The sequence below is a fragment of the Aspergillus vadensis genome, assembly GCF_003184925.1.
Source record: "Aspergillus vadensis CBS 113365 unplaced genomic scaffold BO88scaffold_39, whole genome shotgun sequence".
NCBI lineage: Eukaryota > Fungi > Ascomycota > Eurotiomycetes > Eurotiales > Aspergillaceae > Aspergillus > Aspergillus vadensis.
In genome coordinates this window covers 1-12553 of record NW_020292077.1, presented here as the reverse complement: position 1 = coordinate 12553, position 12553 = coordinate 1, and the positions used below count along the sequence as shown (strand labels likewise).

Below are 12553 nucleotides of genomic sequence, written 5' to 3'. Positions count from 1 at the left end.
GCTTAACTTTTGAATCATTTTCTAATTATATCTGCCCACAGCTCGCACTGCAGATGCTATTTTGGAGCTAATCCTAGTCTCATTCTTATCTTCACAACCATCGCAATAGCTGCCTTGTTGCTCACATTTGAGCGTCGAACGATATTGGATATATATAATAAATCATCTTAGGACTATTGATCTACTAGGAATTATTCTTGATATTCATGAAAGTGGGGCACCAGTAGTTGCTCATTGGTCTTCTTAGTAGCAATATACTCATAATGCTACTGATACTCAAATTTGTTGACCGATGATACTTGTTTTTTAGATAACCCGCTGCATAGAGAACCGAGCCCTTGCTCGACTAGTAGCAGCTGCTTTACTCTGTCGTTCCCCATCACGCTTCTCATTTTATGAAGCTAGGTGCTGCGAGACAACATTCCCTACTTGTAAATCTCAAAAGGATATATGGGACCACTTGAATTTCGAAGACATGCCCAGAATCAAGGTGCTTCCAGAGAGGACCCTACAATGATTGCTTATGTGTATCTACTGGTTCAGGTCGACGGCCACAGTAGTCAAATGCTTTATTTAAGAGGTATTTAATTATTATAATCCATCTACTGGATGCGGTATGTGTAGAGCGCTGGAAGGCTAGAGGATATTTATCAAACGCCCTGTCACGGAAGGCCTACCAATTTTTCCGGCATGGCCAAGTATAATCAAAATCTGTAAGGACCCATAACGGGAGCAGGTGTCCAAGCCCGTGTCTTCAAAACAGGGCTCTGGCGAGCGCATATAAGAATCGATGTTATATGTATAGGAAAATCAAGTGGTGCAACGTGAATGCCATGAAATGAAATCCAGACAGGGCTTTCACATCCAGGGAGAGCGACTGTAGGTCCGGTTCCACGCATGTAAGATACTTCCAAATAATGCCAATGTCTAAGATGTAATTGCACTTCGAGAACCCAAGATTCTATTTACCCATGAACGAGAATCGTCGCACATCAAACGAGGCAAGACCCACTGGGGCTCGGGTCTCGCCCTCAGATTCTTCATCCTCACTATCCGGAATGATCATGTCTTCACTGCCTTGACTGGGAGTTGCCAGACTTCGCACAGGCTTGTGATCAAGCTTTGGAACCGCAGGGCTCTTTGCCGGTGATTTGGAGGCTCTAAATGCTGCCAGGGAAGGCGAAACACTATTGAGTGATCGAGATCGAGCCAAGGCGCTTTGGCCCAGCCGTTGCAATGGCGTCGTCCGCTGACGTCTAGGAGGCGTTCCCATCAAGCCGTGCCGCACTCCCGTAGTCGCCTTGTGCTCATTCAAGGAACCTGACTGAGGAGCCTTACCACCAAGCTTATCATTTTGATTACCCACACAAGCAGTTCCGGCCTGGAAAACGTACTTTGAAAGCGTGGGGCAGTTTGCGTCAGACAAAATGTTTGGTGTAGAGCCGCCGCCAACATCATCCGATGTCTTCTCCGAAGCTTGTTCAGCATTGGATGAATTCTGCTCTTGAGTTTGCTCTTTGCAGTCTTCCGCAGAGGACTCAGGAGCACCGAGCTCAGAAGTAGCTACAGCAGGCGTTTGACTGGACCTGTCATCGATGGAGGATGAAATGACACGACTGGGAGTTTCAGTCGCCTGGCTCGGGTCTGGCAGCTGTGTCATGAGGTCTTCTGCAGAGTCATCGGAGAAGACATCCAAGGTAGACTTGCGCGCCTTCTTGGTGCGGGTAGCCTTCTGCGCGCTTGGACTAGCATCGTTAACACTGCCGGAGAAGAATCTGCTGCGGGAGTCCGGGGGATTTGGGAGGTTAGCTTCTTCTGCATCAGAACATAGTCGCTGCCTTTTAGCGGGCTGCAAATTCGATGTTCTGGAGGCATGCGCCAGGAAGGCATTACGCTCCACACTTCTAATCAAAGGGCTAGAAGCCCGGTTTGACGATCCGACTGATGACGCAGATCGCATGAGTGCTGGCCGTGATGGCGCAGGAACACTGTCCCAAGAGCTGTTCGCATGGCGTTGTAGCAGCCGTTGTTGGCTGGGAGAGGGGCTGAGACTATTCGGGTCCAACTCTGCCAGGGGAACGCGCTTGGGTGTGAAGAAGGAATTGATCGGCTTGTTTGGCTTGAGTTCAGCAGACGAGCCCAGGGTCTGTCGACGGCTTATCGTGTTGGTCAGCCTCTTATCGGCCGGCTTAGCTGCGAGCGATGGCTTTAGTACAAGACGTTCCTTTGTCGTCGGGTCCAAATCGCCACGGGCAACTCCGACCGCAACCTCAGGTTCCACGTCACCACCGATAAACGTGAGTTCTTCCAACTTGACATCAGCCTCAGGCGGTGTTAGGGTGACCAGTTTCCCAGCCTTCGGACAAAATACCCTCTGATAGAGGAACGTAAGCTCCGCCTGTCTGAAGTTGTCCAGGTAATCGGAGGGAACATGGTATTGACCGTCAAATTGAAGCATCCGCAACGCCCGTTCTACGTTCTTGTACTTTCGAATGCTTCGGTAGGCTGTCTTCAACCCTAAGCGTGCAATGTTGGGGAGATAATCGCAGCCACTGAGGATGCACATCCGTCGAAAATCGGCGTCTGTCCACCCGATCAGACTTACCTCACGGCAGGCTGAAAAGTCAGCACGGTTAATCTCAATGCAGTCGCCATGTTGGTCGAGCTTGGATAACAACCGCTTTGCACCAAAGACGAGCAGATCAGAATCCTCTGAAATGATACCAGCAATAATGCCTTGCTGTTCCAGATAGGCCAGTTGCGCATCTGCCTCGTACGGAGCCACGACATATTGGACGTTTATCTTCTTTAGTTCCTCTATTAACTCCCGCGCCATCAAGGGTGTCACGTCAACGGCCTTCTGCAGTTCCTGGTATGCCTCTGCGATCCGCCCTTTTCGCTGGAGTTCCAAACCGAGGGCTTTGCTGTCCTGCCGTCTCTTTTGACGCTCCACCTCGGTTCCTGCCTTGCTTGGCAGCTCATCGCCGTCGAAAACAAGATATGGAGTTACCCCGAAGTAGAGGAGCATGCGGACTCGATTCAAGACGAAGTCGATGTGTCTGCGATCCTGTGAGAAAGGGCCGGTGACATACAGCCTTGTTAGGTATGAACGTACTTCCTAGTAGGCCTTTCCAAAACCAAGTCCACCGCGCAGGCGACAGTGCCTCGATGTAGCCATCCATATGCATCGATTCCCAAGGTCTGCCCACTAAACTTTTTTAGGTGGCATGGTTTTTGGATCGATTTGAGCAGGCCATGAAGCCCTATTTGGGTGTGTGAGCAAATGTAGTACTTCGGGGGTCAAGGACAATCAGAGCATACCTTTAATGCCCATTGTCAACGTCCTTATAAGACCGGATACTCCTCGCTCAGGGAAGTAGCACCGCCGAAACAGACATCAACTGGTGTCTGTTGGTGCTTAGGGGTCAATTTTGACGACGGACATGGGAATTCGAGGACATCAGTGCTCAGTAACATGCACCAGGCCTAACCGGCACCTAAACAGTCGCGAAATGAGGATGACCCAGACAACAAGATTGGAATGTTACCTCCCTGGTCCCTCTGACGCGCAAGGAACGCGATGGGGAGGCCCCGTTCCTCCGCTCTCCTGATTGGTCTTGTCGAGGCGGTGCCGTCACCTCATATCACCGCCTTTTGATTCTGCCAGAGAAAAAAGAAATCCTCCGCAAAAGATGAAATTCGACTTTTGACTGTCGGATCAAAAATTTCTCTTCATCCGTTGTGGAAGGACCCAAGAATCCGGTCAAACCATTTGCCCACCATGCCGAAGACATTTCAGAAAGTTACCAAGCATATTGCCAAGAAGAGAGGCGCTGTTGAGGCTCTCCACGAGTTTAGCAGAGATGCCAGAAGACTGCGCCGAGCCAATGCCAGAGAAGATCGAGTCGCTCGTGTCTCCGCCAATATGTCGCGGGCCAGACAGACATATGGTACGGCAGTTTTCGTTGAAATTTTGTGCTTCGATGTTGCGATCACTAATATTTCTCCTGTTTAGTGGAACGGATCGCCTATTTCCACGAGAGTGTCCCAGAAGGCCAAGCTCCGATGTCAGAGGATGAAATGAAGGACATTGTTGTCAGGTGCGCCACACTCTTCGTCATTTGTGAAATCGCATATACTTACCATCGTCAACTATAGGTACATCAACCGCAGCGTGCCCGAGATCGAACAACTACAGAGCGAGAGACGGAAAGGCAGACCACCCAGCAAGCGCGAAGAAGCATTGTTGCAGCGAACAGACGTTGAGAATCGCGAGTTTAAGACGGGATTTTGGATGCCCGATTTTAGCGATGAGGGTGTCCTCAAAGCCCTCGCCTCGTGGAACGGAGACTGGTCTGGACTGAGCACGATGAAGTTCATTCGCATCACTAAGGATGGAGCAAAACAACCTTCAGTATTCCCGCCGAAGGGCATGTCATGAGACGTCAAAAGTACTAATTTTCTTTCTGCGTTTTCATTTTGGGAGATCGAAGATTCGCAGTATGCGCGGAGATGGATGGCATAACGGCGTTACGATTGCACATAGATATTTACAAAAGCTGTTGATTCATTTTTTGTAGCTGTATAATGTCCATTAAAGCCTTGAGGGTAACCGGAATGCTTCTCATCACAGTACCATCTAAACCATGACTAGTTGAAAGTTCATGATGCCGAAATGCGATGGATGGCATGAGTCCCGCATTGCGACCCGTGATTGGTCTGGCAGTTCATTGCAGAGCTCCAGTCTTGGCGGGCGGTAACATCATCCATCATCAGCTTGTCTTCTTTTCCGATCCTTCATCATCCGTCTATTTCTTCCTCTTCTCCTTCCACTTTCCATTTTCATCCTCAATCCTTCAAAATGATGTCCCTCCGCACTCTCGCCCGCTCCGTGCCTCGCACCATCTCGCGCTCTGTCGCTGTCTCTTCCCGCTCCGCCATCTCCCGGCCGGTGTCCGCGGTCCCCAAGAATGCCTTCCAGTCTTCTCTGAAGCAGATTACGAGACCTTCCTATGCTGCTTTTTCGACGTCCCGCGCTTTCAAGCAGTCCCCTGCCGAAGGTAAGATTATACGAGTTATTTGCTTGTGTAGAAAAATTTCCAGAGAACAGCGATTGAATGAGACTTTGTGCTTTACCTCTTCTCGTGGTAGAATGAGACAGAACCCTGTTGTCAATTGTCAATTGCGGATCTATGGAAGAATCATGCTAACATGGGCCTTTTGATGATTGTAGGCGATGTTGAGCTCGTCGCCAAGCTTGAGGACGAACTGAAGCACGAGAAGGCTTCTGGCCTTGAGGACCTCGAGTCCTCCGTTCAGAACATCCAGTATGTTCTTCAGAACAACTCTTGGGAGGTACGCTCTTCGCTGGAAATCAATTAATCCATCAACCAAAGCTGATTCACTGGTGAACAGGTCAAGGACGTCCCTGGTGAGCAGGAGGTTGTCCTGACGAAGAAGTTCGGCAACGAAGAGTAAGAACCCTTGTCACTGATCTTTCCCCCCCTCTACTGTTACATTCCTTCTCACGGTTCATTCAATCATTAGGATCCGCCTCACCTTCACCGTCGCCGACCTCCAGAACCTCAGCGAGCAGGAGGACTTCGATGATGCTGCTCTCGATGAGATGGACTTCGGTGGCCACCAGCCCGTCAACCAGGGCCGCTCTGGCAACGTCTCCCAGCACTCTGAGGACCGTGTCGCTCCCGCTGACCGCGAAGGCGATGAGTTGGACCGTGACCTTGAGCCTAGCTTCCCTGCCCGTGTCAACATCACCGTTGAGAAGCCCAGCAACGGCGCCCTCTTGATCCAGACTGTTGCTCAGGACGGCCTGTTCCAGATCGAGGAGGTCTCCTACTTTAACAAGTCCGACCTGGCCCACGCCCAGACTGCCGAGAAGGACTGGACCAGACAGAGCATGTACGCTGGTCCTCCCTTCGAGAACCTCGATGAGGACCTGCAGACCTTCCTCGAGCGCTACCTCGACGAGAGGGGCATCAACGCCGAGCTTGCCAACATGATCCCCGACTACATCCAGGTTAAGGAGCAGAAGGAGTACGTTCGCTGGCTCGAGAGTACGTGACATCCTATTAGATCCCTATAAATGATACTTGGCTAACCCTACCCACAGACGTCAAGAACTTTGTCTCCGCTTAAGCGTGGATGATGTTCTCTAAAAATTAATACGGTTATGACAATCCGTCATGAAAATATCGGAATCATGTTTCAATAATTCTGCCACTGTGTTCTGCAGTGCGCTCTTGTATATTAATAGTAGATGCTCAGTTGAACCTCGCAAGGTACCTCTGTTGAAATGATTGATACTCCCCCTCTTTGAACCGAGGCAGACATAAAACGCTCTAAACAATTAATCCAGCCGCGTAAACCATATCTTCTCCTTCATAGTCTTCTCCCATGCCACCCCAAGTGCGCACGGCTTCCCTTTCGCCCCGATGCGAAACTCCGCCGCATACACATCAGGAAAGAAAGCCCCCAAGTCTCCAACATGCTCCGATATAGCGAGAAAATGCTCCCCATTAACATGCTTAAAGCTCAGATACTCCGGCCAGGTGGTACGATCCCGGTCAGCCCGTAGTATATTTTTCGACTGATCAAGATAGATCTCAACCGTCTGATAGCCCGGATGCACATACGTCCCAACATATTCCCGTAGCTCCAACGAATGCGGTATCACATGCGCGGGAGTCTTATGAATAGCATCGAGGACTTTCTTCCTTTCTTCTTCTATATGCGCCATATTCCTGGAAAGAAAAATTGTTAGCATCACAATCACCACGAGCGGAGCTCTGCTTCGAAACATACTTCGCATTCCAATCAAACCTCCTTTCAACCGGCACACCGAGTTTCTCATCCACCAACCGAAACGCCAGCGCCTTCTGCGCGTAATTCGACGTCCCGGCTGTGTTCGCCAACATGACAACCGCATATTTCAAACTTGGGAACAAAATTACCTCCGCCCCAAACGCATTCATACCTCCCGTATGCTCGAAGAACTGCACGCCTTGGTATACGCCCGTGTACCAACCCAGAGCGTATGCGCGCGGGCCCGTGAACGGCTCCTCCGAGGGCAGTAAAGTCCGCGGTTCAAAGATCGCTTTGTATACGGCTGGCGATAAGGGCTCGGTTTCGTAGAGTAGTGCGCGCGCCCATTTGGCGTAGTCCAGGACATTGCTGATAATGCTTCCGGCGCCGGAGATCTCGTCTAGTGACATCCAGGGGACTTCGTGGTAGTGGTTGGTGTCATTGTCGCTGTCGCTGTCGCTGGGATTATGGTAGTATCCTCGGGCAAGGTGGTGAGGGGATGCTTTGGCGTCATTGAGGTTAAAGTAGGTAGATTTCATGCCGAGGGGTTGCCAGATGGTGCGGGCTAGGGTGTCGCCTAGCCATTCTCCGCTGGTGAGGGTCTCGATAACGTGAGAGACGACGACGTACATCAGGTTACAGTACTGGAGCTTCGTGCGTGGAGGGGCGGTCAATGGGAGATGGCGCAGCTGGCGCACCATTGTTCGTACGGCTTCGTCGCGGGTGAGACGGTTGCCGTAGGCTTGGTCGTGACGGGGAAGGCCTGAGCGATGGGATAGGGCATCTTCGATGGTGGTGTGTTCTGTTGCGTATTCGTCGTGTAGCACGAAGTCGTCGCGGATGAGCTGGCTGATGGGCGTGTCCCAGTGCACTTGGGGGTAGGTGGTGTTGTCTTCAACGATGGTAGCCATCAGGGCTGCGGTGAAGGCCTTGGTGGTGCTTCCGGCGTAGAAGAGCGTTGAGGGGGTTACGGGCGTCGAGGGGAAGGCTGCGATGCCGTAGCCCTGCGTTTATCTGTTAGTAATTTATGCTTGTCTATAGTTGTCTTGTTCATTGGGAGTATGGGACACCTGCCTTGGCCCAGGTGTTGTCTCCATCGACTACTGCGATTGAAATGCCTGGGACGTGCCAGTAGTCCAATGTTTCCTGGACGAGGGTCTCGAACCGCTCATCTAGCGGGTTGGCAGTGGTGTTGTCTGTTGCCATGTTTGCCTGGCATCATGGTTGAAGCTTATGATCGAGCCAAGGCTTCTCATTTAAGTAGTAGAGCGCATCGTCGGCGCGGGGTTGAGGCTGACATGAGGAGGTTCCCCGTCGGAGCTCCGCATTCCAATCGAGGAAGTTTAGGGTGAAAGTCAGGACTATGTGTCGAGGAACAGTTTTGAGAATTTGGCAGAAAGAAACTGATTATATACGTAGAATGATAAATAAGGTTGTAGTGACCTGAAAAAAATGATAGTAAACTCCAGCGTGTCCAAGCTTTGCAATGCACAATGACGCCAATCCCGTTCCCCATAAATGTATCATATCCGACATGCTAATCCGAATCAACGATCAAAGCCAAACACGCAACATAGAACTGGCAGGGAATGTCTAGAACTCCATGCTTTCGGTCTTGACCTCAGTCGCATCGTCGGCCCTTTCCCGTTTGCCCGTCCGCTCTTCTTTCAGAAGCCCGGCAATGAATGAGCGGAAGTAGTCGACGTACGGCTTCAAACTCGTCTTTTCATAATCTTGCAGTCTGCGACTTCCCCTAGCATCAGATTCGGGTACACTGCCTTCGCCATCCGCCACTTCCGGACCCGCATTATTGCTCGGATGCTCCGCATCCCATGCATCGATCTCCGCAAGTAGCTCCGTAACCGTAGGCACTGAGAGAGGGTCAAACTGTTCCGCCTTTCGGGCGTCTATCGGAACACACACGCGACCAGTGCCAGGGTGAATGACAAATGGACTCTTGAGCAAGTGGATCATCTTTTTGCTGACCTCGGAATCCAGGCGCGGATAGGTATACTCAAGAACAATGTCTTGCTTGGCATCTCGCAGTGTAGTAGGGTTGAGAGTGCTGCTCTTGCCTGTCTTGGCCAAAGAGTCGATATCCGCCCATTTATTGGCACTGCTGCGGTCGGGAGATGACTCCCATCGCTTCCGTAAGGATTCATTCAACCCCTTATCGGGCAACAATGAAAGAAGACGTTGCGCCTGCTCAGAGCTGGCAAAGGTTTCCTGGTCCACCAACGTAGTTTGAGCGAAGTATGGTTTTAGTATTTCGAGACTGCGAGACATGTGGGGATGCAGAGGCCGCTTGAGATTGACCCGCTTTCCGCTCGAATTTCCTCCTCGGATGACATCTAGGTATCCCGCGATGGCTCTTCTCCGATCATCTGGAAGGCTGCGCGCACGGGGGTCGCAAACCCAGGCGTGGGCACCACGACGACCAGAATAAACCCATAATATATGCTCGAAACCGAAATCTTCACGTAGCGCTGTGTCGACGACTTTCATTGCCATAGTGACAAAGGCCCAGCACTTGCTACAAATGTTGGCCTTTTCACAACAGGATCTGATATCATCGTAATCCGTAAGATCGATATCGAATACCAACTCTTTGGCGATCGGCTTCATCTGGCCACCTCGGAGCGTCTTCCTGTCGCGCGGGTTCGTGTTGTAGACAGGCCCGATTTCAAATCGAGAGGGGTTCATTTTCAAGATATCTTTACGGAAACTATGATATGGAAACGTTAGGACCTTGAAATATGACATTTGAGGACACTTGGACTCACAGATCCGCAGTTGCATATGATTGGTACCGCAGGTAGGCATCGTTTTGGAGGGTAAGGGCGAATTCACGGTTTCCGAAGTCTGGGGATGGGACAATGCCATGGTTCAACCATTGGAACAGATAGCGAAAAGGAAAGAGGCGTTGATAGAACGCAAGCATAGTATCGGTATCAACCTGGGGGCCCGGAGCAGGAGCAGGTCTATACTCTCAGTTAATGCTCACTTCCAGGATACATCGCAGTATGTATACTTACTCCGGAGCAGATGAAGCACCATTTTGCATCTCTGGTGCACTAGAGGCTGGGTATTCATCATCGTCATCATCGTTAAATAGGTCTTCAAGTTTCACTCCTGCGGCTGCATTGGCCTCCTGGTTTGCCGATGCTGTCTCCGTAGGAGGAGCGTCAGGCATAAGTTCATCATTCTTGCGATCGGCAGATGAGTCCTGTGAAGATACTGAGTGAGGCATTCCGAATATTGACGTAGTGCTCAAGCTGTGGTGAGTTGCATGAGCGCTTCAGTCTACAATCCATTAACGTAAACTCATTAACCCCACGCGTCGCGACGCGTTGCTCAACGCGATCGGCGTGTTCCCCGGCAGCCCTAAGCCCTACCTCATCTGCTGCTTCGGGGCGGAAGAAGCTACATATCACGTGAGTGGTCACATCCGCAAACGGCGATTACTCAGCAAGGTACCGAAGTATGGCCTCAACGACGACAACCACTTCTTTGCCTGCTACAACCTCATCATCTTTGGGTCCACCCCTGCGTGATCAGGAACACCCTGGCAGAGTTTTGGCCGTTTGCGGTATCCGCTGACGCTGTTCCATTGGACTTTTCTCGTAATCAAAGGTGGATGACGTGTATACTGCCCTGACCCATGAGGATGAACTTCGGGCCCAATGGAACCTGAAGGCTCTCATCAACAGACTGAATCTATCTATATCCTCTAGTTGGCCTCCTTAGCCTGATCCGGCTGCACCATATTATTGACTCATTGATGTCTTAGCTGATTCAGCCCGACTCGAGCCAATCCAGTTGGGTCCTTGTGTGGTAACGACTGGTCTCCCCCAAAGTGAGCGAAAGGGTATCCCCCATGCTTGCCAGTTACTCTCAGACGATACCCACAGCAGCCTCAACATGCTGTGGAGGCATCCCCAGCTGCTCGATTAGAAACTTCCCCTTCCTTGTTTTCTTTTACTCTGAAGTTCCAGGGTTTCCCCCACCGCCCTGAATTTTCTTCATGAAATGCAACGTTGCAGAAGTACCCATTGAGTATCCACCATCCGGGGTAGCCCATCGAAGCCCGCGGATGTTTTGGGAGTCTATGGGACCCTATAGCTTGAGGGACAGCTGAGTACTCAAAATTGCTAAGGACGTATGCCGTCTATGCCGTGGTAGTTGTCATCCGCGAGAATGGAGCATAGTCAGCCGCTCGTTAACTCTTCATCCTAGATGGTGTTCACCAACTTTACGTAGGGCTTTCAGTGCGAGGAAGTTCCTGTGATACATAACAAAATTGCTTATTGGAGTGGTGACGCCACCACTATGTTCTTTCATCTATTGGATTCTCTTCAATTTTGCATCGTGAAGGCCCTGATGTGAGCATTGTGGGCCTTGATCTTAATGATACGACGGAATGTGACACTCCCAACAACTTATCCAGGCAGGACTCTCCCTCTCCCATTACATCGGTTCCTTCACTATCCGTGGTTTGCCTAACTCTAATTTACTACGCAGCTTGCTAGCTCCTGGCGTTGAGCAGCAAATCTAGCTTTTTTTCTCCTGGACCGAGCGTCTATTGCACCATGATCTGTTTTTCATTGGATCCTACTGTGGCATTATCGCCATCATGCACGAGCTATGGTCACGGAAACGGTTGGAATATTCAACAATGAAAGATTTAAAGGGCAGGCCTCCTGCTTCCTTGACATGCTTCCGTTTCCTTTTCGTATTACATCTGGGAGTCACTCGCTGTTTCAATTTCCACTCGTTTCGCCTCAAAAAGTTGTGTTGTGGTGTTCGCTTTCATTAACCGGTCTGAGTATCAATAATCGAAATGGTCAAGGGAGGTGTCGCATTACTGGCCTTTGCTGGCCCAGCTCTGGCAGGAGTCATCGCCCGCGGTGGAGAGGTATGCTGGAAACCATCCTGACACTGATTGTTTTGCACATGCTGACATGAAGTTCGATAGCCTGATGTCAAAACCGTCGTCGGCCCCAACTACCCTGGTAAGGGATATGCCCGAATCCCTTTCTGCTTATGATCATCTCTAATTCTTGTACAGTGGGTACTGGCACGGCTCCGCCTCCCCCTCCTATCCAGTTTCCTACTGGTACTGCGCCTCAGCCCAAGCCTACCACCAGCCAGGGGACTGCTCCTATTAAGCCTACCACCAGTCATGGTACGGCCCCTATCAAGCCGACTACCAGTCATGGAACGGCCCCTATCAAGCCGACTACCAGTCATGGTACCGCTCCTATCAAGCCGACTACCAGTCATGGTACCGCTCCTATCAAGCCTACCACCAGTCATGGTACCGCTCCTATCAAGCCTACCACCAGTCATGGAACGGCGCCTATCCAGCCCACCACCAGTCATGGAACGGCCCCTATCCAGCCCACCACCAGTCATGGAACGGCCCCTGTCCAGCCCACCACCAGTCATGGAACGGCCCCTGTCCAGCCCACCACCAGTCATGGTACCGCTCCTATCAAGCCGGTCACTACTGAAACCACTGTCGGCCCCATTCCCACTAACGGCACAACGGTGATCCCACCTGCAACCGTTACTACTCATACGCCTGTACCAATCCAGAACAGCACTGTTATTCCCACTCAGTCCACTCAGCCCCCATTCCAGAACAGCACTGTTATTCCCACTCAGCCCACTCAGCCGCCATTCCAGAACACCACGGTTCCTGTTGTTCCTATTGTTCCTGGCGAGAGCA

General features: G+C 51.0%; 5 protein-coding genes across 5 annotated transcripts; 2 read left to right on the top strand and 3 right to left on the bottom strand.

Moving 5' to 3' along the window:
* Positions 1-556: 556 nt before the first annotated feature.
* On the bottom strand, positions 557-3598 carry BO88DRAFT_198947 (putative exonuclease). Its single transcript, XM_025701851.1, has 3 exons — positions 3322-3598; positions 3116-3263; positions 557-3059 (listed from the first exon to the last, which is right to left on the bottom strand). Exons 1-3 carry the CDS (start codon positions 3332-3334, stop codon positions 962-964), a joined length of 2259 nt encoding a protein of 752 aa, XP_025557313.1. The 5' UTR covers positions 3335-3598; the 3' UTR covers positions 557-961.
* Positions 3599-3781: 183 nt separating this feature from the next.
* Positions 3782-4631, top strand: BO88DRAFT_375973 (translation machinery-associated protein 16; the record flags this gene model as incomplete). The annotated part of the gene is made up of 3 exons (XM_025704356.1): positions 3782-3950; positions 4016-4100; positions 4159-4631. The coding sequence occupies 3 exons, from the start codon at positions 3782-3784 to the stop codon at positions 4439-4441; spliced, it is 537 nt and encodes a 178-aa protein (XP_025557312.1). The 3' UTR covers positions 4442-4631.
* A 230-nt stretch (positions 4632-4861) lies between these two features.
* On the top strand, positions 4862-6358 carry BO88DRAFT_439306 (MAM33 family protein; the record flags this gene model as incomplete). The annotated part of the gene is made up of 5 exons (XM_025709711.1): positions 4862-5060; positions 5234-5355; positions 5416-5474; positions 5548-6074; positions 6131-6358. 5 exons carry the CDS (start codon positions 4862-4864, stop codon positions 6154-6156), a joined length of 933 nt encoding a protein of 310 aa, XP_025557311.1. The 3' UTR covers positions 6157-6358.
* Positions 6359-6367: 9 nt separating this feature from the next.
* On the bottom strand, positions 6368-8028 carry BO88DRAFT_353116 (penicillin-binding protein; the record flags this gene model as incomplete). Its single annotated transcript, XM_025703622.1, has 3 exons — positions 6368-6761; positions 6823-7826; positions 7891-8028. The coding sequence occupies 3 exons, from the start codon at positions 8026-8028 to the stop codon at positions 6368-6370; spliced, it is 1536 nt and encodes a 511-aa protein (XP_025557310.1).
* Positions 8029-8204: 176 nt separating this feature from the next.
* On the bottom strand, positions 8205-10126 carry BO88DRAFT_198941 (DNA primase subunit PRI1). Its single transcript, XM_025701850.1, has 3 exons — positions 9858-10126; positions 9606-9803; positions 8205-9547 (listed from the first exon to the last, which is right to left on the bottom strand). Exons 1-3 carry the CDS (start codon positions 10070-10072, stop codon positions 8416-8418), a joined length of 1545 nt encoding a protein of 514 aa, XP_025557309.1. The 5' UTR covers positions 10073-10126; the 3' UTR covers positions 8205-8415.
* Between the last annotated feature and the right edge of the window lie 2427 nt (positions 10127-12553).

Excerpts from the sequence above, each read along its gene's own strand:
- BO88DRAFT_198947 (XM_025701851.1), bottom strand. Across the intron at positions 3,060-3,115 it reads TTGGAAAGGCCTACTAGGAA|ACACATCGACTTCGTCTTGA; the intron begins GTACGTTCATAC and ends ACAGGATCGCAG.
- BO88DRAFT_198941 (XM_025701850.1), bottom strand. The coding sequence starts at position 10,072 with ATGCCTCACTCAGTATCTTCACAGGACTCATCTGCCGATCGCAAGAAT. Across the intron at positions 9,804-9,857 it reads GGTGCTTCATCTGCTCCGGA|ACCTGCTCCTGCTCCGGGCC; the intron begins GTAAGTATACAT and ends CTGAGAGTATAG. Across the intron at positions 9,548-9,605 it reads TCATATGCAACTGCGGATCT|TTTCCGTAAAGATATCTTGA; the intron begins GTGAGTCCAAGT and ends TCCATATCATAG.